Here is a 23,845-nt window from a genome sequence, read left to right as displayed (position 1 = left end):
CTGGGTGGATCTTGCTCCAATGCATCACAATCCCTCTCCATTGAGTCTCCCCCATAACCTCACCCTGGAGATTTCCCTCCAGAGTAGGAAGTGGGGAATGGTTCAACACAGACCAGCACGGTTCCATAGAAAGAAATATAACATGAGACAGTAATGTGAGTCACATATGCAATTTATTTATTTATTTTTGAGACAGAGTCTCACTCTGTTGCCTAGGCTAGAGTGCCGTGGCGTCAGCCTAGCTCACAGCAACCTCAAACTCCTGGGCTCAAGCGATCCTCCTGCCTCAGCCTCCCAATTAGCTGGGACTACAGGCATGTGCCACCATACCTGGCTAATTTTTTCTAGATATTTTTAGTTGGCCAATTAATTTCTTTCTATTTTTAGTAGAGACAGGGTCTCACTCTTGCCCAGGCTGGTCTCGAACTCCTGATCTTGAGCAATCCGCCCTCCTCAGCCTCCCAGAGTGCTAAGATTACAGGTGTGAGCCACTGCGCCCGGTCACATATGCAATTTACATTGTTTTAATAGCCACATGAAAAAAGTAAAGATGGGTGTGGTGGCTCATGCCTATAATCCTAGCACTCTGGGAGGCGGAGGTGGGAGGATCACTTGAAGTCAGGAGTTTGAGACCAGCCTCAGCAAGAGCGAGGCCCTAAAAATAGAAATAGAAATAGAAAGAAATTAACTAAAAATATAAAAAATTAGCTGGGTGTGGCTGGTATACACCTGTAGTCCCAGCTACTTGGGAGGCTGAGGCAGGAGGATTGCTTTAGCCCAGGAGTTTGAGGTTGCTGTGAGCTAGGCTGATGCCATGGCACTCTAGCCCGGGCAACAGAGTGAGACTCTGTCTTAAAAAAAAAAAAAAAAAAAAAGTAAAAACAACAGGTAAAATTAATTTAATTTAAATCAATTCATTTATTTTTCTTTAATGCCTCACTCTGTCATCTGAGCTAAAGTGCAGTAACATTATCATAGCTCATATTGGGCCACCCTACCTGGCTCATTTTTAAATTTTTTGTAGAGATGAAGTCTTGTGATGTTGCTCAGGCTGGTCTCAAACTCCTGGCCTCAAGCGATCCTACCACCTTGGCCTCCCCAAGTGCTGGAATTATAAGCATTGAGCCACTGCATTTTAAAACCTGTCAGTTTTAATAACATATTTTATTTAGCCCAATATACCTAAAATATTATCACTTCAACATGTAATCAACATAATCACAAAAAAGATATTTTGCATTTGCTTTTCATACTGTCTTTGAAACCCAATGTGCATTTTACAGTTTAGCACATCTCAGTTTGGACAAGCCGAATATGAAGTGCTCGATAGCCACATGTGGCTAGTGGCTACCATATTGGGCAGCACAGATCTAGACTACCCATCCTGCGATTTGGTCTGTCTTACTCAGTTTTGGAGATGGTGACACAATTCAGTTACCTAGGAAACAGGCTCCACCTCCCTGGGAGACATTGTCTGGAAGGAAGACTGCAGCCTTGTTCCTGCCTGGAGTCCTGGCCTGAGGTGCCAGGCAGAATAATGGGCTGAAGATGGGCCAAGGGTGTGGCCCACTTACCACTCAGAGCTGAGGGGCTGGAGCCCAGGGAGATCAAGGGTCCCGCCTGCCTGTGGGCTCTATCACCCTGACTGGGTACCTAACCAGCCCGGAGACACCACACCCTTGCTCTGCTGTGTCCTGCATCTGAATGCCTTTCCACCCCTTCCTTCAACTGCATCTGCCAAATGCTACCCGGTCAAAATGCTTAAGCCATGTAATCCTAGCACTCTTGGAGGCCAAGGCAGGCGGATTGCTCGAGGTCAGGAGTTCAAAACCATCCTGAGCAAGAGCAAGACCCCGTCTCTACTATAAATAGAAAGAAGTTAATTGGCCAACTAATATATATAGGAAAAATTAGCCGGGCATGGTGGCGCATGCTTGTAGTCCCAGCTACTCGGGAGGCTGAGGCAGCAGGATTGCTTGAGCCCAGGAGTTTGAGGTTGCTGTGAGCTCGGCTGACGCCATGGCACTCACTCTAGCCTGGGCAACAAAGTGAGACTCTGTCTCAAAAAACAACAACAACAACAACAAAATGCTTAAGCTACAAAATGCAGCGAACAAAGAAGGCAATGTAACACAGAGAAAAGACCAGAAGAAAACACACCTATATTTCAACCACGGTTTCCTCTGGGGTTTGGAACTAGGTAACTATTCTCTTCTTTTTACTTTTTTACATTTTCTTTAAAATTTTTATATTATGAGCATGTATTCCTTACTTATATAATTGGAAAAAGTAATATGTTTAATATACATTTTAAAAAATCCTATGTGGTCTTCAAAGACCCCTTAGAATGCCAACGCCCCCAGGGCTTCCCGGCCTCCATCGGCATCGCTTGCCTGTGTTGAGGTTCTTCCCACATGGCCTACTGGCCTTGGGTTCAACGGTTTAACATGGGCCTGTCTTACCTTCTCCACAGCATCTTGGGGTGGGGCCTGGCACAGTGAGAGCCTCCCAGTGGGGGCTCTGTGTGTTGTGGATGGGAGACTGAGGCAGGACGCCTGGGCTCTGCAAGGCCCTCCCACCCCCACCCCGTTCCTTCTTCTTAGTGACCCAGTCAAGTGACTTTCTTCCCCCACTTCCTCCCCCAAAATCTAAAATCACAAAACCTTCAAGCCAGAGGACCCCTTGAGTGGTCACACTGTCCAGTCTCCACGACTCTCTGTCCTCCCTCTCTTCTCCCAGCTTCAGCGTAGGTTGTCTGCTTAGTCCACCAAGCCAGCCTGGGTAGGTGTGGGCATAACTCTAACTCTAACCCTAACCCTAACACTAACCCTAACCCCAGAGACACAGGCCTAGGTCACTGGCCCTCAATTCTGACTTCATTCCTTGCTGTGGGGGCACAGCCTGTTCTCCTTCCTTTCTTTCTGGGCTCCCTGCAGCCCTTGCAGGCTCCCTCGTGCGACAGTCTGTAGGTTGGGTGCAAGTGTGCAGCTGGAGCAGCCCATGCATGCTGTCAGGGCTTGGCAGCGGCCTTGTTTGGAAATGGGACCATGGGCCAGCTCATGCTTTGACTTCTCTCCAGAAAAAGGCTGCAGATATATCTCACCCTGGAGACTGTCAGCTGTTCTGAGGAAAGGTCTTTTTTTGAAAATGCAGCTGATCAAACACTTACAACAGGCCCTGAGACATCTCCAGATCTCACTGTCACAGGTGCTGCAGAGAACGGCTTCGCAGCCTTGACTACACAGAAACCACTGAAATATTTACGAGGCTCCTGGCTTGTGAAACAGAGCTTTCGCTCAGGAGAAAGGGAAGGGATGTGGCACTTGTTAAGTACCTGCCACATGTCACGCCATGCAGGGAGCTTCCTGGCTTAGCGAGGGAACTGCCATTAACCCCATTTAACTGGCTGGGACATTGAGGCCCTGAGGTGGATGGTATAGTGGCTACAGGGACTGGGAGGCTGGCGCCATCACCAGCCAATTGTAGGAGACCTTGAGCAGGTTCCTTAACCTGAGTCTCCATTTCCTTGTCTGTAAAATGGGGATTATAAGGGGACCCACCACTGTTGTGAGAATTCACAAAATAGCCCACGTACCATGCTGAGCAGTGCCTAGCTTATGTTAAATGCTCAATATTATCATTATCGGCCCAGTCACATCACAGAGCCGGAAAGTGAAGGGGCTTGGCTCACTACCGACAGCAACCCTCCAGGAACTCACCAGACTCTGTCCACCTCCTGTCCAGTCACCCAGCTGCTCAAGCCAGACACCTCTCCCTTACTCTATCGTCTTCACCAAATCCCAGCCACCTCTCCCCTTAAATAACTCCTGAATCTGTCAATTTCTTCCACCTTTACTGTCCAACTCAGCCCCGGGTCACTGTCACCTCTGCTGATGGCAGCAAAGGTTTCCTCTGTCTTTTCTCTGTCCTGCAGCCAGAGGGGCCTTTTCAAATTGCAAATCTGAGTGTGTCACCTCCCCCTTCACTCCCCTGACCCCTTAACTTCCCAAAGTCTCCCTGGCAGCCTGCCTATAGCCCTGCCGTCCAGTCTGGGAGCCTTTGCAGGGGGCTCCCTCTGCTTAGAACACTCTTCCTTTCCCCACCTGCACGCCTCCCCTCTTCTGTCTGAGTGACTGTCGTGTTTCTCACTCTCATGGCAGCTTGGCTTTTGCTTCAGGGCCCCTCCCACGTGTGATTATGCGTTCAGTGTGTGGCTATGTATTAATGTCTGCTCCCCTGGCTGCTTGTTAGGACGGGTCTCCTGCTCACTCCCGCACTCCCAGCTCCCTGCGGCCCTCGGCTATGCTCAGCTCGGGGTGTTGAAAGCATGAGTGCCGGTTCCCACCCAAGCAAGGAGGAGTGACCCACAGAGCCGCTGGGCCAAACTACACTAAAAAACCAAAACAAACAACAACATCAAAAATGGCCTTGCTGTGTGGGCCCGGCACCACCCCCCTTCCGGGGCCCAGCAGGAAGGGCTAAGGAGCCCTGGCCAGGTGAGAGGAGTGGACACAGCACTGACACTTGCTCATCCCTTCCCGGTGAGCCAGTCCAGCCGTGCTCGGTCAGTTATGGATGGCCTGTACCACTGAGCTCATGGCGAGGGCTCTGGCCCCTCTGGCACTGCTGGCTCTCCACTGTTCCCAGGTCTCTTTTTCCCATCACTCCCTCCTTGGCCCAGAACCATCCTTCCATGTTATTCCTCTGGGCATGATTTGCCACCCACCTGAATGCTTACCCACGGAGAGGAATTTCTAATGGTGGAATTTTGAGCCTGGTGTGGTCTCGGGCAAGGGCAGAGGGCTGGGAACCCCACTTTTTTCGGGCAGCTGCCTCCTGTCCCTGTGAATACATCTGCTTTGCCTGGATCGGCCTCCAAACTCACGGCGGGCAAGGCCATCTTCTTCCTGGGATTAAGCACCAAGTTGGTGCCACATGTTTTCCTTTCTCCAGGCCTTTATTTGTGTATCATTCTGGTCCCCTGGAGTGCCTTCCTCTCTTCTGTGCCACCACAGTTTCTGTCTGTTGAATCCTATTCTTTTCTCCAAGATGAAGCTCACAAGCCACCCCTCTCTCCCACCAATCCTTTCTGATCTCCCAACCAGATATAACCTCTCCTTTTTCTGAATTTCCCAAAAGCACGGCGCTGATAATTGTCAGTCATGCGCGGCTTTGTCTGCAGGATTCTGGGGGACGAGCAGCTGTCTTTGCCATACCTGACATTCTAGAGTTTCACGGTTCTTTGTAGCATGTAATACGAGTTGGTTCTGGTCAAAAGCTTCTGAACCGTGATGAGGATGGTGCTGTTTGACACACAGTAGGTCCATTAGACTGTGGGTTTCTTGAAGGCCTGGATGGTGTTCCACATCTTTGTCTCCCAGCACCTAGCATGATGTTGGCACATAGGGAGTTCTCAATAAATGGCTCTAAATGGATGTTCACAGCAATACCTCTAATTTGTCAGGCCTTCCACGCGCCAGGCACTGTGCTGAGCCCGGTCCATGTGTCATCTCACTGAGCGCTCACAATCAGTCACACTCTGAGACAAGCACTAACACTGCCCACTAGGAAGTAAGCCCCATAGGCCGGGGTTTGTGTCTATGGTGGTTAATATACATATTAATGCTTGACACCTAATAGGCCCTCCTAAATATTAGTTGAATAAATGAATTAATGAATGAATATTTATTTTGCAGATGAGGAAACTGAAGCTTGGAAAGGTTTAATGACTTGCTTAACATCAGTCATCTAGTAACTGGAAGAGGCAGAATTCGTATTCCGATTGACCCGATTCCAAAGCCCACATTCTTCGCTGCTGAACTCTCCCAGGTAGTGCCTTTAAGGAACTTTCCACCTGGTGGAGGAGCAGAAACACACACACATACCAGCACATGTGATGGTAACAGGACCCGTGCCCATCCCAGGCATTAGGCACGGCAGGTGCAGACACAAGACCCAGGGGAAAGGATTGACTGCTCCAGGGCCTATTGCAAGTGAGTGGCTAAACCTGGACAAGAACACCAGTTTCCTGAAAACTGGTGTTTCTGTTTTTTTCCATTCATCTAATCTGCAGAGGACCTGACCCAGGCCTACTGAGGAGAGAAAGGAGAGAAATGATGCTGCTGAGAGCTTGTGGAAGGCCAGGCTGGGGTGAGGAGCCTGGAAACCGGCTCTCTGACACTCCGCAGCGAAGGGCTGCTGCAGCCTCAGCTCCCAGCAAAGCCCAGGTGGGAGCAGGCAGAAGGGAGAGAGAAAGGAAGAGGGAGGGACAGGAATGTGGTTTCACATCTTACCCAGCAATTCCTGCAGCTGGGAAGAAGGGTGATTCAGGATGTCGATGCTTGCCAAAGGCTTTGGCTTATGTCCTGTGTTTTGGAGACTGTATCTGGGGAGGCACAGTGGGATGTGGGCAGGGAGGCAGGGACAGAAACCCCAGCAGAGAGGGGTTGTGCAACCGGGATACAGGTGATCAGTACAGGTGTGCTGAGTTCTTTGCTGTAAGGCCGCTGGGGGTTGAGGGGCTGCCATGGCTCAGGCCCAGGTACACCCGGGAGGGAGCAGCCTGATGCCTGAGCTCACTTGGACCACCCACCCCTCGTGGTCCACCCTGAGAAACCTGCCTACTGTGAGTGACCTGGGCTCCAGGCCCTGCCTCTGCCTCCCCCATCACTGGCCTTCTCAAAAGCACAGTTCTCTTTTTACTGCAAGAGGGGAGACAGCAGTGCAGGCTGGTGTGCGGGTCCCTGTGAGCGTGTGGTATCAGTGAGCATCTGGGGACAGGTGCCTGGAGGTTCTGATTCTGCCCACCTAGGAAACCTGCGAACCTTCCACCTCCTCCCCAACTTCCAGCCTAACTGTTGACACTGAGCTGATGGTCCCTAAGCAAGCGTCAAATGCACCCTTTTCACCCTGGCTTGTCCCCCAACATGTCGTGTAACCTTGGGTTAGTCACTCAACCTCTTTGGCCTTGTGTTTCCACGTCTGTAAAATGAGAAGTTGCCTCTGTCCACACCTTTGGTCCCCTCCCCTCTCCTCCCTGGCGCTTGCCCCAAACAGAGCTGGCTGGCAACCAGAGCAGAACGTGGAGTGGGATGGGCCGCTGTGCCACTCTTCGAGCCAAGAAGTCCCAAACAGCCCAGTCCAGGGGCACCAACTGCTCAACTCCAGGGGCTCAGGGCCGGGCTCCTGCGCAGGAAGGGACGTGGCCCTCCGGCAGAACACAGTGCATGCTGCCTCCTGGGGCTGTACGTGCAAGAGGCCCTGCCTGGCACCAGGAGCCTCTAGCTGACTGCCCACAGGACATCTCCACCTGGACGTCCCACAGGCCCCTTGTGCTCAACTTGATCCCACCTGAGTACATCAGCTCCTTCCTCCTTTTTCACACTGGCACCAGGGACTCCATGGGCAACTCCGTCCCTTCTGATGCCCCTTCTCCCTTTGTCCCACATCTAGCCTCTTCCAGTCCTGTCAGTCCTGTCCCAAACTGTCCCTTCTCTCCATCTTTTCTGCCTCTGGATCATTTGTCTTTTTTTAATTTTTTTTTTTTTTTGAGATGGGGTATTGCTATGTTGCCCAGGCTGGTCTCAAACTCCTGGCCTCAAGTGATCCTCCTGCCTTGGCCTCCTGAGTAGATGGGATTACTGTACCCAGTGGTAATCTGGCTTGTCTTATTTTAAAATTATGAAACAGAAATAGAGCATTTGTTAGATGCCTGGTTCTGTTCTAAATGCTTTATAAATCCTAACTCCATTAGTTCTCACAACTTCCAGCTTACATATGAGGAAACTGAGTTATAGAGAAGTTAAGCATCCTGCCCAGGGCCAGGAGTGGGGCCCAGGCAGCCTGCTCGAGAGCCAGGCTCACAGCTTCTGTCACAAGGCTATCCGGAAGTCTCCATGCTTGTCCCTGCAGTTTCACTCTCTTCCTCTCTCAATCCCTTTCATATGCTGCTCACAGACCAAACTTTCTTTCTTGTTTGAGAAAATACTGCAATAACAAAAATTACTATAGCAGGTAGATCGCTCTGAAGCATGGCTTTGAACATACATTCCCCTACTGTCCCCAAGCCGTCCTGTCCACGCCTGCGCCCCCACCCTACCCTGGCCCGGCCCACCCCTCCCTGCACAGGGCTGAGTCTGAATGAACCTCATCCTCCTCAAAGAATGGCTCCTAATGGGGTGTCACACAGAGATGGGCATACATGACGAGTAACTGTGAAACCGAGCTGCCTTATGGGAATGGAAATTAATTATTTGATTAAACAATACTCGGAACCCTTAAGGCTAACACAGTAGCTCACACCAAGAGCTTATTATGTGATGAGCTCTGTGTTAAATACTTTACACACATTGTTGGCCGGGCATGGTGGCTCACGCCTGTAATCCTAGCACTCCGGGAGGCCGAGGTGGGAGGATCGCTCAAGGTCAGGAATTCAAAACCAGCCTGAGCAAGAGCAAGAACCCGTCTCTACTATAAATAGAAAAAAATTAATTGGCTAACTAAAAATATATAGAAAAAATTAGCCTGGCATTGTCACATGCGCCTATAGTCCCAGCTACTCGGGAGGCTGAGGCAGGAGGATCGCTTGAGTCCAGCAGTTTGAGGTTGCTGTGAGCTAGGCTGACGCCACGGCACTCTTGCCTAGGCAACACAGTGAGACTCTGTCTCAAAAAAATAAAATAAAATAAATAAATACTTTATACACATTATCATTTAATCCTCTCTACAATCCTATAAAGTTCATACTATTCTCCAATTTACAAGGGAATAGTATTTACAAGGGAATGAGGAAACTGAGGCTCTGTGGGGGAGAGTTCACTTATCCAGAGTCATACAGTCTTTTAGTAGAGGAGCTGGGCTCGGGACCAAGGCTGCCCGCCTCTATGGCCTGTGTTTCTGACATCACGCTTACCTGCCTCCGGATGCCAGGGAAGTGCACACAAATATTTCAATATCTGGCTGATGTCCAAAGACCACCTAATGGGGACATATATGTGATGTCAAGGTAATACAGTCCAACATCTGAGAAACATCATAGCACTGACAATGTCAAAATGTCTGAGGAATATAAGGATTTTTTATAATGCTATACTTTACAAGTCCAAATATTTGTCAACCTACCATAGTACCAGGTGCTATTTTAACCCAGAGGTGTAGAACAATGACAAAACACCCCCAAACTCCTCCCCTCATGTAGCTGATATCCTAGTGGGGTGGGAGTGGGGGAGAGAGAGGGAAGTGTAAACAAAAATATATATCAGAGGTGACAAACACCATAGAAAAAAATAAAGCTGGGTCAGGAAAAAGGAACTGTTCGATGTGCTGGGTGGGGTATGTTGGTGGCATTGCTACTTTGCATAAGATCAGGAAGACCTGCCCTATAAGTGACGATTGAGCAGAGCAATGAATAAGGGAGGGAGAGAGCCATGCAGGGATCCGTAGATACTCCAAGCAGAAGACACAGCACGTGCAAAGGCCCTGCGCTAAGAGGGTGCTCAGCCCCATCAAGGCACAGCCAAGAGGCCTGTGTGGCTGAAGCAGAACAAATGGGAGAGAAGGAACAGGAAGAATTCCTAAACACAAAAATTCCGAGGCCCACAGAAAGGGTCTGCATAATGCCAGAGGTCTGGGAAATACAAATAGCTACCATGTATTGAGTGCATTCCAAATGCTTGGCACTGCACTCAATCCTGCTGACACAAAAACTACTCCAGACAGGATCCTTAGGGTCTAAGAGGGAAATAAACAAAGAAACTTCACAGTGCCATGTGACAGGTGCTACCTCAGGGTACCACAACACCACAGAAGAGGAGCATCTAACCCCGACAACAGGGCAAGAGGGCTTCCTGGAGGAGGTGGCACTTGAGCCATCAAACAGGAGAAGAAAACACGTCCAGAATGCAAATGTGGAGAGGGAGGATAGGCCAGAACCCAGAATGGTGGGACAGAGCTTCAGCAGTGGTGCTGGGGGCCAGGGGCCAGCTTGTTAGAGGAAGGGCTCATACCTGCGGGGGCTGAGAGAGCCCTTGGACTCAGAGGTCCAGGCTTGAGTAGTGTGTGGGAAACTGGTGTGTGCAAAGGGCAAGAAGAATTGGAACAAAGGCCGGACGCAGTGGCTCACGCCTGTAATCCTAGCACTCTGGGAGGCCAAGGAGGGAGGATCACTTGAGCTCAGGAGTTCGAGACCAGCCTGAGCAAGAGCGAGACCCCATCTCTACAAAACCTAGAAAAATTACCCGGGCATGGTGGCCCATGCCTATAGTCCCAGCTACTCGGGAGGCTGAGGCAGGAGGATCACTTGAGCCCAGGAGTTTGAGGTTGCAGTGAGCTAGGATGACATCACTGCACTCTAGCCCAGCCTCTAAAAAAAACAAGTGGAATAAAGACTTTGATAATTTACCTACCTATCTAAGGCCCTGTTTTCTCTCTGGTCTTTAAGTGGGTCTAGCTGGGAGATGACAGGGAAGCAGAAGGTAAGGGGCCATCCCCACCTGCCACAGGTCTTGGTTTCTCACCCCATCGTAGGAGGTTCAGATCCCTCTTTTAGTCACATCTCTGAGTCCTCACTCCGGGGCAGCCTAAGACATTCCTATAGGAGATTCCTCAGTTAATAACAACTGGAGGCCGGGCGCGGTGGCTCACGCCTGTAATCCTAGCACTCTGGGAGGCCGAGGCGGGCGGATTGCTCGAGGTCAGGAGTTCAAAACCAGCCTGAGCGAGACCCCGTCTCTACCATAAAAATAGAAAGAAATTAATTGGCCAACTAATATATATAATATAAAAATCAGCCGGGCATGGTGGCTCGTGCCTGTAGTCCCAGCTACTTGGGAGGCTGAGGCAGGAGGATCGCTTGAGCCCAGGAGTTTGAGGTTGCTGTGAGCTAGGATGATGCCACGGCACTCACTCTAGCCTGGGCAAGAAAGCGAGACTCTGTCTCAAAAAAAAAAAAAAAAAAAAAAAAAAAAAAAATAACAACTGGAATACATACAGCACTGGGGGCTTCAGCGTGCATTCACTGCCAGAACCCATGTCTTACAGTCAGTCTGGGATTAACACTGCTCGGCTCTTATCCTCCTTTTCACAGGAGATGCTGCTGCTCAGAGAGGTTAAGGGCCTTGCCAAGGTCACACAGCAAGTGGGTGACTAAATTGGGATCTGAGCCCAGCTCTCAAGATTGCAAACACCACAGTGACAATGCAGCAGCTGCAGAAAATGGGGCCTGGTGATGCCTGAGCCCCAAGGACAAGGCTGGGAAAGGAAGTGGAACCAGCTCTGAATGGGGGGCAGATGGAGACAGGGGTGATGGAGGCTGAGAGTGGAGGCAGGAAGAGAGCAGAGCAGGGGGTTGGAGAGGCTTTGAGACAGAACTGGGGGTGTCTCCAGAAATATCTCCTTAAATGTCCTGGCAGAGTTGAACAAAGCAGGAGCTGCATCCTCCCAACCCCTGTCTCTGTGAGACAAGGAGGGGTCCTATTGTTCCCATTTCGCAGGTGAGAAAGGGGAGGCAAGGAGGCCCAGGGGCCCTGTTAGAAGCGGGCAGGGTAGCACAACGTAGGGGACTTTTCCCACTCCATCAGGGATGATGAAATGGGGGGAGTGGCAGATGGAGACAGAAAACAGGGCCACATCCAAAGAGAAAGGCGGAAGGCAGAGGCCCCGATGGAGCCTGTCAGCAGGCAGAGATGGTGGAGCAATAAGGCCCGGCCACTCAGCTCCGGTTACAGCCGGCAGTATCAGCTGGTCGGTGTCACAGAGTTCCCGCGCCCCTCCCCCGCCCCCGCGGGCCCATCCACTTGGGCTGCTGCGCAGCGCGGCGCTCTGGAGTCCCGGGGGAGGGGGCGAGGGCCGGCGGGGGCGGGGGAGGGGCGGTGCGGGCCTCCTCCCCCTCGGCTCGCGAATCCGCAGCGTCCCCGCGGCATCCTCCAAGCCCGGCCCCTCCTCCCCCCGCGCGCGGATGGTACGCTCCGGTCCGCCTGGCTCGGCTGCGGTGGATGTTGCTAGAACCCACAACCCACGCGGAGGAAGGAAGAGACACAGGCAGGCTGCGCTGACCCAAGCGGCCGCCCCTGCCTCAGGGACCCCTTCCCCGAGAGACAGACGACACCATGACCCAGGGCAAGGTACCGGCATCTCCCCCACCTGCACCATCCTCCATCCTCTGGCTCCCGTCTCCCGTCTCCCCTTCATCCTAAGCAAGCTCTCTGGACCACTGTAAGCATCCTCCTCTCGCTCCACTGCGAAGGTCCTCTGTGGTCCCTGCTGGAGTCAGAGGACCAAAAGGCCCACTTCAAGGAATGGACTGGTCATCTTCCAGCCCACGGGCTCTCTTCTCCTCCCCGGTCTCCCTTCCATCCTGCGCTTTGGCATCACGAGACTTCACAGGCGCCGTGGCCCCGTGTGTGAGCCTGGGTGTCTGGTGTGACCGCGAGTACGTGTGTGCGTGTGTATGCCAGGGCGAGCCCTGGGGGGCAGTGTCTATAGGGCCCCCCCTCTGGTCCAGCGCTCCAATCCCAAACCCAACCACTTTATGTTCATCTTTCACACCCTCTACAGACCCCCCTCATTATTCCTCAACCGGATATCTGCATACATCCCCTATGGTTGGGGGTTACTATGGCAACCCTGCATCAAGATGCTCTAAATTTTGTTTTTGTTTTGGCCAGGCATGGGACTGAATGAGCCTGGATAAAACATCTCCATTTTTTTTTTTTCCAGTTTTAGGCCTGAATTGCAGAGGAGGGGCTGGGCAGAGACTTGGCTGGCCTAGTAGGGTTATGTAACATCAATAGCCTGTGGAATTATACAACCACTAGGGCCTGGGGCAAAGTCGGGGAGGGGGGTCTTCTGGCCCTCTGTTTGGGGGAGCTAAGGATTACGCAGAGCAAACAGAAGAAGGACCTCCCCCAGACTCCCCCTTCTTGTTGAGCTGAGCCTCAGAGCCAATGGTATCCTTCCCTGGGCCCTCGGACCCTCCTTTCCTTGTTGCTAAGCTCTTTGGGCCTCAAAATGATGTCATTGGTTGATACCACCTCCTGCCATTTTTCAGACGTCACTTGGGAATGCCATATGCGTGGAGCTTGGGGAGATAGGGCCCAGGATGCTCTGAGAGGATGAATGGCAGGGTTGGCACTGACATGGATTTCCCTGGGCATGATCCTTTCAATCTGGGTGATGAGATGAAGGGGAGCGGGGAGTGGGAGGGAAGCATCCCCGCAGGCCTGGGTGCTGAGTCCCCTCCCCCAGGCGGCATGGGCAGTGTCCAACACAAAGCACCCCTATGCTGGGCCTCTCCTTCCACTCCCCACCCTCCATCCACCAGTCACTTCACTGACAGCTCCCTGTCCTGGGTGAATGCACACCCCCTGCCTCCTCTGCCCTTTGCCCCCCACTCACTCATAGGCTTTGTGCGGCATGGGAAAGACTCCTCCAGTCCAATGGTCTTGGGCCCCCATAGGAACCAGAAATCTTCCGGTGCTTATCTGACCCGGGCTGCCTCAGCTAGACGCCCCTGCAAAGAAGGAACCCTGCAGCCTTCCTTCGTGGCCCTTCAGGGCAACACATTCTCTGGGGAACCAGACCTAAATCCTATTTTCTTTGTCGCTGTTTCAGTTTTCACACACACCCCCTCCACCCCAATCCTTTCTTCTCTGGCTGTATCATTCAGCCCTCCCAGCTCATATCCTCTCCCCAATGCTGGACGTGTGTGTGTGTGTGGGGGTATACCTGAGAATAATTGGACTGGAGTTTCCAACCTGCCTCGGGCACATTTCCCTCAGAGCCTCAGTTTCCTCAACTCTTCAGTGAAGGAAAGGACTAAACTAGATGTCTTCCGAGGTCCCTTTCCCCAAGGATATTCTCTAATTCTATTCTGGTTTTGGGGAGAGACTGAGGTTCCAACAGGATGAGGGCGGACCAGGACCCTTAGCCAGGGACCTCTGGCCTTCCTCCATGCTGCAGGCCCCTCTTCTCCCTCTCCTCCTCCCTTCCTGTTGTCCTTGTCTCCCCCATCTCTACTGTCCTGTGCCATTCCCAGTGCAGCAGAAGGAGGCCAGTCGCAGTGGACAATGCCTAGGCCCTGCAGCCCGTGGGCCATGTGAAGCTCTTGGATGAGTCACTCTTCCTCTCTGATCCTCATTTTAAAGCGGGTGTCAAAACACAACTAGCAAGTGGCAGGAAGATTAAATGAAAGAGCCTTTCATTCTATAATATTTTTGAGGGTCTACTCTGTGCCAGGCCCTTCCCTGGGCCTCAGGGAAATAGTGGAATCATAGAGGCCGAGCCCTGCCCCAGGGACAGTAACAACCAGTAGTGAGCACTTAAGAACTTTCTCCTTCCTCGGTTCTCACCCCAGCTCCGTTGTGTGCCCTGGCTAGCCTGGACCCTCCAGGAGCCTGGTTCTCCAGTGTATAAAGTAGGGAAATTCTTGTCTGCGTTCCTGCCCCTCCTAGAGCGGGTGACAAAGGACCATGGAAGTTGCAGGAATTGAGGAGCTGGTGAGGAGGAGTTGGAAGGCTCCCTTTCCCTGGTGACCATCTCTCTGCCTCTACTCCACAGCTCTCCGTGGCTAACAAGGCCCCTGGGACTGAGGGGCAGCAGCAGGTGAATAGCGAGAAGAAGGAGGTTCCGGCAGTGCCCTCGGCCCCGCCCTCTTATGAGGAGGCCACCTCTGGGGAGGGGCTGAAGTCAGGGGCCTTCCCCGCCGCACCCACGGCTCTGCCTCTCCACCCAAGCTGGGCCTATGTGGACCCCAGTAAGTTTCTCAGTTCCTGCAAGCTGGAGCATCAGGGGAGTGGTGGACCCAGATAGACAACCTGGGTAGGAGGAAGTTGTCCAAAAAGAGATGCCCTGTGTGGTTGTTGTATGAGGCTGTGTTGTCAAATGCTTAGGGTTTAGAGAACTGTTTTGAGGGTAGGTCAAAGAGGACTGCACAAAAAGGGTAAGAGATACAATGTCTGCAGTCAGGGTGCTCCTAAGTAGGGAAGAGGGGGTTTTTCTCAAGTCAAGTGCTAGGGCAAATGGAGGGGACAGATGGGGGAGAAAAGCCAGGGGCTATTCTAGAAAGGCCCTCCTAGAATAAAGAGATGTGGAGAGGAATCGGGAAGACATTAGAGTTGACTAAGGAAAGGGCAGGGTGAGACTGCCACTGGCCACGGCCTTCTCTAGCCTGACCTCCTGTGAGTGGGGCACTGTTTACACAGTGGCTGATCTGAAACCTTAGTGGGGACAGGTCCCCGTGGAGGCCCCAGGGTTGTCTAGGGATCCACCTCCCTGGTCACTCTTCCTATCTCTTTTCCCTTTGCCAAGTCTTTGCTGGGGGAGGAGGGCACGTGTGGGGAAGGTGCATGGATACCAGCCTCAGTGTCCTTTGCAGCCAGGCACACTCACAAGGGCTGATGCCAGTTCCTTGCACGCTAAGGATGGCAGCCGGTGGGAGCTCCTCTGTTGGGTTGAGCAGCCCATGGGAGCTCTGCCTTGGGGCTGGGAACATACGCTCCCCACAAGTCCCTCTAGCCTCCCCCAGAAGCCCCTCCCCCTCCCCCACTTTATCACCCCACCCCCAGCAGAATTCTAGAAGGGTTCTCCGGGACAATGTCTCAGACAGAGCCTCTGCTCACAGGGAGCGGCCACCATGGTCCGCACCTCCCCCTACAAACCTCCCGGACCCAGAGCCCAGAGGGCTTATCACAGCACGACCTACCGGAAGGTCAATCCAGGTGTGCTAGCTGTGGACCCCTCCTGCTGCCCTACACACAGGACTGCTTTCCCTCTCTCCCCGCTGTGGCCTGGCCACTGGGCATTGGCAGGGGATGTAAACAGAACATGAAAGAGAAGGTTTGGGTGAGAGGGTGAGGGTCTCCAGGCCCCAGGTCTACAATGGGTCCACCTCTCTTCCCTGTCCTCATTTCCTATATTTTGGTTGCCAGGACTGGTGCCTTAAGGAACGTTTTCCAAGGAACTGTCGAGGCAGGGAAGCACCTCCTTTCAGTCAGCAGGTGACAGACTAAGTTTACCAAGTGCATGCCAGGCACAGTGTCTGGCTCTGAGCGTATTCTAGGGGATGCGTTGATCTGCAAGACCTGCTGGGATCTCCGCCTCCAGAGAGCTGACTGTGTAGACAAGTGAATGGATGACTACCACACAGTGATACAGAGGCAGTGACAGAGGCCTGGGCACCTCACCTAACCTGCCCGACAGTCAGGGAAGGATTTCTGGAAGAAGCAGTATCCACACTGAGTCCTGAAGGATGGGCGTGAGTTAGCCTGGTGAAGAGACAAGGAAATACGTGTTTACAGCTGGAAAAATAGAATGTGCAGAGGCTAGAGGCAAGCGAGCACAGGGCTGAAAAAATACACCTAGGCTGAGAAAAGTGGGGATGTGCAGTGGAGCTGGAGGGTTCCGCTCACAGAGGCTGTGGGGCTTTGTCAAGGAACTTGAACTTGAATGAAGGGCAGTGGGGAGCCACTGAAGAGCTCAGTGCCATGGCCAACATTGAACGACCAAGACAGAGGCTATTGCTGAGGGAGGGGAGATCATGGAGACCTGGTGGGGAACAGAGTGGACACATTTGAGGACTTGGAAATGGCCCCAAAGAAGTGCACAAGTTGCTGCATGAGTCTGTGTCATCAAAGGCTTAGGATTTGGAGGACTGTTCTGAGAACGGCTGTCCCTTTGTGATCCTTAACCACAAGGGAGCCACAATGTCCAGGCAGGGGGTGGGGGCACAGTAGGGGAGGGCCACATTTATATGGCAGACCTTGGCCCCCGGGGAACCCCAGCAGGGGTGGAGGGAAAGGGAAGGGAGATGACAGTTTATTCCCAGGACCCAGGCAGGAAAAGCAAGAAGTGACAAGGGAGAGAGATCTGGGGGTGGGCTGGACTGGGCTGGGGTATGGTGTTTGACAGCTGGGGCTGGAGAGAAAGACTTGAGCAGGTCCAGACAGCCAGACTGACAAAAAGGCAGCTCTGAGCAGGGGACCATGGGGACAGCATTTCTATGGATGAGGGACTCTCATGTCCTCCCCTGGCCTTCCAGGCGGCAGTTCCGGCTATGACAACGGTTTCCCCACAGGAGACCATGAGCTCTTCACCACCTTCAGTTGGGACGACCAGAAGGTTCGGCGAGTCTTTGTCAGAAAGGTAACTGCCTCTCCCCAGCTCCCTGGGACCAGGGACTCAGTGAGGGGAGTCCTGGAGAGGCCCCAGCCCAGCCCTCTCCCTGCGAAGCCATCCTTCAGCTTTTCTGGTGACCCCTCCAACAGCCCATACTGGAAATGGCTCCCAGGTTTCACTCCAGCGCCCCCTGCCACCCCTAACCACATCGTCTCCTCTGCCCCTTGGATGCCATGGGGCCCCTCTACTGTGGCTCTGGGCTCTGGAGCATCTTCACTCTCCTTTCGCCTTGTCCTGGGTCCATTCCAAAGACCCCACAAAAGGAGGATGGTGTGCACAGGATGCAGGTCTGGAGAGTCGACTGGGGGCCTGGAGTCAAACAGGCTCCCCAGGCTGAGTGGCCCCCTCCTACCCCCAGGTCTACACCATCCTGCTGATCCAGCTGCTGATGACTGTGAGCATTGTGTCTCTCTTTACCTTCTGGTGAGTTGGCACCTTCCGGGGTCACTGTGGCCAGGCCTAGGGCAGGGGAACCCACAAGCAGACCTCTCCTGGAATGTTTGCCTGGACGGTGGACGTCCCGGTGCTGGGGAGGAACCTGAGAGAGTGCGTAGGGTGAGGAGTCCTCCCAGGTGCCTGCTGGGTCTGCGGGCGTCTGTGCGGCAGTCATTCCTGTGTAAGTCCGCTAGCTGCACCCCCACCCCCAGCCGCCACAGGTCTCAGCTTGGACACCCCGAGCCTGTAGGGGCTGCCTCCCTTCTTCTCCCTCTCGAGTCCTGTGGGGCAGAGCAGATTTGAAACAGAAATAAAGACCTGGGGTAAATTCTGACACCCTCTCTCCCTTCTCCGCAGTGACATCGTCAAGGAATATGTCCAGACCAACCCAGGCTGGTACTGGGCATCCTAGTGAGTATACCCCAGTCCCCCAGGCCCCTTCCCAGAGAGGCTTAGTGGCAGGAAGAGGGTATCTCTGTTGATAGACCCCTAGCCCATGGCTTCCGCCTACCCCATGGGAGACTGTCCTCACAGGTCCCCCTCCAGCCCTGCCCCATTCTGCTGGCTTCAGAGCATGGCCAGGAGGCCCTTTCTGGGATGTTTAGATCTGATGGGGCAGAGAGGGGATGGGGGGTGTTCTGGTGCCTGTGCAAGTTGGGAAGGGTGGGGTGGGGTCCATGGTTGGAGAGACCAAGACCTTGGCCCTAAGGGAAAGGGGGGCTGGAACACCTTGACCCACATGAATGATAATGTTGCTACTCTTATTAACTTTGTTGTTATTAATGCTTACGAATCATAATAGCCACCACTTAAAGCTACCACTTAAAGGGTTGGGCATTGTTCTCTGTGCTTGAGGTCCAGTATTGCATTCTATCCTCAAATCTCCTGGCTATGATTACCTTCAAAAACTAAGGTTCAGAGAGGTTGAGTAATTTGCCCAAGGTCACACAGTGGTAGAGCTGGATTCAAACCCAGGATTCAGGTTAAGGCTTGTGCTCTTAATCCCTCTGCTTGGCAGCCTCCCTTCAGCCCTCAAGCCACTTGGCTCCTGCTTGTCCTATACTCTTTAAGGAACGTGGCAGGTAACTTGAGAGACGTTTGGAGGTGTAGGTAGAACCCCCTTTCTGGGTAATTAAGGAATCATTCTGGATAATTCCAGGCCAGAACTACCCTGGGGATCAAAGCAGAACTGTTCTCACTGTAGTCTACTTCATCACCCACTGTGAGCCCAGCACTGTACTGGGGTTGCTGGGGGGAGGCCCCTGCAGGGGAAGGCAGTGGGTGGCACGAAGCAGCATGCAGCATTCAGAGAGGGGCGGGGCGGAGAGTGAGCCCAGCGCACCAGAGCATGCAGCCCACGTCAGGGGGTGCACCTCAAAGGATGGGCCAAGAGGGCTGGGGACAGCGTTCCCTTCCCGCAAAAGCCTGGTGTGAGAATGCACGTGGTACCTTGAGTAAATTAGGAGCAAGACTGGCAGAGCGCTGGAAGGCCACATGCAGGGAAATCGGATATCTCAGTGAGCAATGGTGCCTGGGGGACTCAGGTTCTGACTGTCTGGCCAAGGAGCTTGCGCACTGCGGCTGTTCCTGAATAGGGATCTGGTGGGGAAATGGGCTCTGCCCAAAGTCCCCTGGACCACCCTGAGCCCAGAGCAGTCTCAGAGCTGAGCCCAGAGTCAACACCCGCCTGCCAGAGACTAACAGTAAGGAGACTCTTCCTGGCCCTTAGGACTCCTCAGAGGAGGAGAGTTGGCTCTTCAAGTTGGGGGTTCCAGGGGAGGAGATATTCATACCCAGAGCCTTTCCTAGGGCCCAGGACACAGGACCTGCCTGCATACCAGGCGGGGAGGCGTGTGTCTTGGGGAACCATGAGGCAATGTATGGTGAAGCTAATGAGGCGCCAGGGACTGCCACCCGGGCCAGCCCCTGCGGCAGGTTGGCATGGCTCCCAGCACGTCAGCGCCTCCTGGCAGCCTCAGCCCCCTGAGAACTCAGAAATGGAGTCCTTAGGCTCCTCTCTGAGCCTTCGTGGAAGTCTGTGGGACTCCATGCCCTGAGCAGGTGGTGGCAGGGGGACAGCCTGGGAACGAGCAGGCTCAGGAAGTAGAGGCAGCATCCACTCCACTGGGGAAAGAGGGGCATTGAGAGGGGTGGAACATGAAACTCTGACGTCTGAACGATGGGATTTGGGGTCCTTAACATCCCCCGGCAGAAGGCAGAGATGCTTCTCTGGCCCAGGGTGGAGCGAAGTCAGACGTGGGTGTGGACTGTGCTTTTCATGGGTGTCATAGAGCGTTAAAGGTGCTTGGAAGTTGTGTCAGCAGGGTGCTGCCAGGACTTTCTCCAGAAAGCCCACTTGGGGCTGCCCTGCCCCTTCCCCGTCCCCCACTCTCCCTATCCTGCGGGAATCTGCTCCTGTCTGAGTCCTGGCCTCACTTCCTGCAACTCACCAAATGCTCCTGAGGGCTCCGTCCTAGTCTCTTCTTTTTAGAATAACAATAAGCACAATAAAACTCAAACAGCTCTTTGTCTATGTGTGGAGCACCGTACTAAGCACTTTACATATATTTTTTTGTTTGATTCTTTCAAGAATGTACCAGGCAGATAGTATTATCATCCCCATTTTACAAATGAGGACATTGAGGCTTAGAGAGATTATTGCATTCTGAGCGGCACAGCCAGGGTAGAAACCCAGGTCTTTCTGACGGTGAAACCCACGCACTTACCCTGTGTGCTCTGCTGCCTCCCTTAGGGCCCAGGACTGCGTCCCAGAGCAGGACGGGCTGGGGGAGGGCATTGGGTTTGGACGCTGGCCTGCACCTGAGCCTCACCTGAGCCTCACTCCCTGTCCTGACACTCTGTAAACACACGAGGTTCCTGCCCAGGCCCTGGGGCTCAGGCTCTGACGTGTAAATCAGTGGTTCTCTCTCTCACTTCTTCTGTGACTCATTCTCTGCCCCCTGGGATGCCAGCCTCCCCCTCCCCCACCCATAGCCCCAGCTTTATCAAGGCCCCAGTCACCTCCCTCCCGTGTTCTGGAGGGTCTCACTTAATGTCTGATTGCTCCCACTGAGCCGGGGTATCTGCAGGGGTGGAAGGCTGGCTGGTGGCTGGGAGAAACCCAGGCAGAGGAGGAAAAGTGCAAGACCAGAGCTGGGGTGAAGGTGGGTCAGAGCCTCTCCAGGAAGCTGTCAGCCAGCTTCTAATCTTAATAATGGCAGCTCCCAGGGGTGGTCCTTACCCTGTGCCAGGCCCTGTGCTCAGCGCTTGAACCTAAACAGCATTCTCTCAGGAGTCCTCCCAACATCCCCGCAAGTGGGTACCAGTCTCACAAAGAAGGAAAACAGGAATGCTGGCAGTCGGAAACAGGAAAACAGAAGTAGTTGTTTTCCAACAGTCAAATAAAAATAAAAGAATTAAAAAGTAGTAGGGGCTTGGTTATTGTCTAAGGCCACACAATGGTAGTGGCAGAGCTGAGCTGTGAATGCGAGGTGCCAGGCTCCAAAGCTGTACCACAGTCCCTGGGTTTTGGTCCCTCTATTCTACCCCCGACCCCTTGTCTTGAGGGTTGAGGAGCTGTGGGCCAGAGAGAAAAGCAGCCTGGGCCCTTGCCCTCAGGAAGCTTCCAGTCTGGCCGGGGAGACAGGACCCACACCCAGGATACACATGGACAAGGTTATTATTATCATTATTGCCAAAGTGACTGACCAATGACTCAAGTGAGACCCAAAGAGAGCAGATGCCAGGTGTTTCTTAACTGGGGCAGGATGGTTCTGCTGTCCTGCATGGAGCAGGATATTCACAGCCCTGGCCCCTGGCACAGGCTACCGGTAGAACCTCCCAAATCACCACGACAACAGTTCCTCATTATTTGAGAAGTGCTGAAGAATAGGAAAGGTTAAGATGAAGGGATCCTACTCACTAAGTCTAACAGGCATGTCTCAACCTCTGCATTCCCTGTTTTCTTTGCATTTCATCCAGAAATATTTGAAAAGCACCTACGAGGTGCCAGGCTCCAAGCCTGATGGTGGGAATACAAAGTGAATAAGTTGCAGGCTGGCCTCCAGATGCTACACCTGCGTGGGGAGTCAGATGAGCTGGCCCGTAGGGTGCGGGGGTGCAGGCCTAGTGTGCCCATGGTGCACACAGGATGTCTCTGTAACTCAGGCCACAGGTGCCCTTGCCAGCTGGCCCCTTTCAGCATGAGCAGAGTGTAGCAGGCGTGTTTTGAAGGTGCAGAGCAGGTTGTGATGAGAGGGGTAGAGTGGAGCGGTGGAGTGTGGTGAGAGATGGGCTGGGGGAGGGCGGGTGAGGGTGTGGATTGCACATGGCAATGCCAGGTCTTTGGGAATTTTATACAGGGGAGTCACATAATTGGCTCTACCTGTAGCCTGGAGGGTAGAAGGCAGGGCTGCAGGCTGGAGGGTCAGATGGACTCTTACAGTGGTCCAGGCCAGGGAGAGGTGACCTGACCTTCAAGGGTGGTTGGTAGTAGGGATGGAGGGAAGAGGGCAGATTTGAGAACTGTCTGGGTGGGAAGATCAACAAGTCCAGGTGATTAATTGGGCGTGGCAGGGTGAGAGTCAAGGATGATGCTGTGGTCTCTGGCTGGGTGACTTAGAGAACGCTTGATGTCCTCCGCAGTAGGGGGTGCAGGAGAAGGAGCAGGGAAGACGGGGAGTTCCGTTCTAAGCTGTGGAGAATGATTCGTTTCTGAATAGCCATGCCTGCCCAGTAGGCGGTTGGATATTTGAGTCTGGAGTTGAGAAGGAAAATATAGATCAGAAATACATGGATGAGTGAGGCCACTTAGGAAGAGCATGGGGCGAGAAGAGGCTGAGAGGACCCTGCTTGAAGGAGCCAGGCAGGTTGAGCGAGGCCCCGCAGGAGGCTGGAAAGGAGAGGCGAGGGAGGTGGGAGGGACCCAGGAGTGCATCTCATGGAACAGGGAGACAATAGCAGTGATCACGTGTTGAGAAGCCAGGTAAGGTGAGGACTGACGAGTGTTGACTGGACTCAGCAAAGCCACAGTGATGTGGCAGAGCCAGCTCCCCCCATCCAGCGGGGCTGAGGCTGGGTTTGCCGGGCTCAGGGAGTGGAAACCGCTTTCTCAAGAAGCTCGGCCAAGAGGGCAGAAAAAGGAGCAGTAGCTTGAGCTGGGGGAGATGATGGCCAAAGATGGAACACAGCTGAGGTTTGTGTGGGAGGAGAGGTGCCACTAGAAAGGTTGAAGAACAAGAGATCCTGGGCAGTTGAGGAGGTGGGACCCAGAACCCAGGCTAGGGCATCGGCCTGGAATGGGAGGAGGGACGGGGGGCACAGCGCCCACATGGGGTTTGCAGGAGGCAGGCAGAGAGCCAAGGGAGCCCCCCTATTCTCACATTTTTCTGGGACATACGAGGTGGCTGTGCAGGGGAGTGAGACGCCTGGGAGGTTTGTGGATGCAGGAGGAACTTTGGAATTGCTGCAACAGGTCTGGAGTTGTGGGGGATGGGTGAGAGGACACAGGAGGGAGAAGAGGGAAGGGTGGCGGTGCCATGCTAAAGGCCCACTGGGGGTTGGAGGCCATGCCATGGTGGTGGCACTAACCCAGGTAGGCGTGGGCATGCCCTACCCTCGGATCCTCAGCCTTCATCTGTCACCTCCTGGACTGGCCTCTGTCCCTACTGCTCTCTGGAAAATCCTCAGTCACTATGTCTGGATTGCCCCTGAGCTCCCTGCCAGGCTTCTACTGGATGTGGCCACCTGATCCAGAAATTCATTCCACAGGTGCCACTTCCAGCTTGTGCCAGGTGCTGGCAGGACAGATGAGGGCCCTGCCCTTACTAAGCTCACAGTCTAGTGGGCTAGACCCATGATAAAGTCGCTAACAAGATCATTACAGCTAATGATAAGGGCTGTGAAGGGCCTGAATGAGGCAGTGTGTGCCCATGGTTACTTATGAGCAAGGACCCTGGAGCCAGAGTACGTGGGTTCAAATCCTGTTGTGTGACAAGGTAGCTGCCTGACCTTGGGCAAGTCATCTGACCTCAGCTGCAAAGGGTAGAACATACTTCATAGAGAAGATACAAAGATTGCATTAGTTAATATTTGTAAAGCACTTAAAACTCTGCCCAGCACATAGAAAATGCTGTATATGAGCTTTTTAAGTAATAAGAGAGTGTCTGGGGAGGCCACTTTGGGTTGGGTGGTCAGGAAGAGCTGTCCCACGGCACCCAACATTCACCATTTCTAGAAGCAG

The 23,845-nt window shown here is 53.3% G+C and overlaps 1 protein-coding gene across 4 annotated transcripts in view; it reads left to right on the top strand.

The window, feature by feature from the left end:
- The first annotated feature begins 11,928 nt into the window (after positions 1-11,928).
- Positions 11,929-23,845, top strand: part of FAIM2 (Fas apoptotic inhibitory molecule 2) — a 31,991-nt gene continuing 20,074 nt past the window's right edge. The window contains exons 1-5 of one of the 4 annotated variants that reach the window (XM_012761853.3): positions 11,929-12,119; positions 14,554-14,749; positions 17,069-17,136; positions 17,528-17,592; positions 17,962-18,015. In XM_012761853.3, coding sequence (XP_012617307.1) covers positions 12,105-12,119; positions 14,554-14,749; positions 17,069-17,136; positions 17,528-17,592; positions 17,962-18,015 — 398 coding nt within the window. In that variant the 5' untranslated portion in view covers positions 11,929-12,104. Of the gene's footprint in view, positions 12,120-14,553; positions 14,750-15,580; positions 15,714-17,032; positions 17,137-17,527; positions 17,593-17,961; positions 18,016-23,845 lie in introns of those variants that run through there. The other 3 variants (XM_012761845.3, XM_076007239.1, XM_076007238.1) reach the window with 3 other exon arrangements.

Source organism: Microcebus murinus, chromosome 10, assembly GCF_040939455.1.
Source record: "Microcebus murinus isolate Inina chromosome 10, M.murinus_Inina_mat1.0, whole genome shotgun sequence".
Taxonomy (NCBI): domain Eukaryota; kingdom Metazoa; phylum Chordata; class Mammalia; order Primates; family Cheirogaleidae; genus Microcebus; species Microcebus murinus.
The sequence above is the reverse complement of the archived record's forward strand: the minus strand, read 5'-3'. Positions and strand labels throughout refer to the sequence as shown.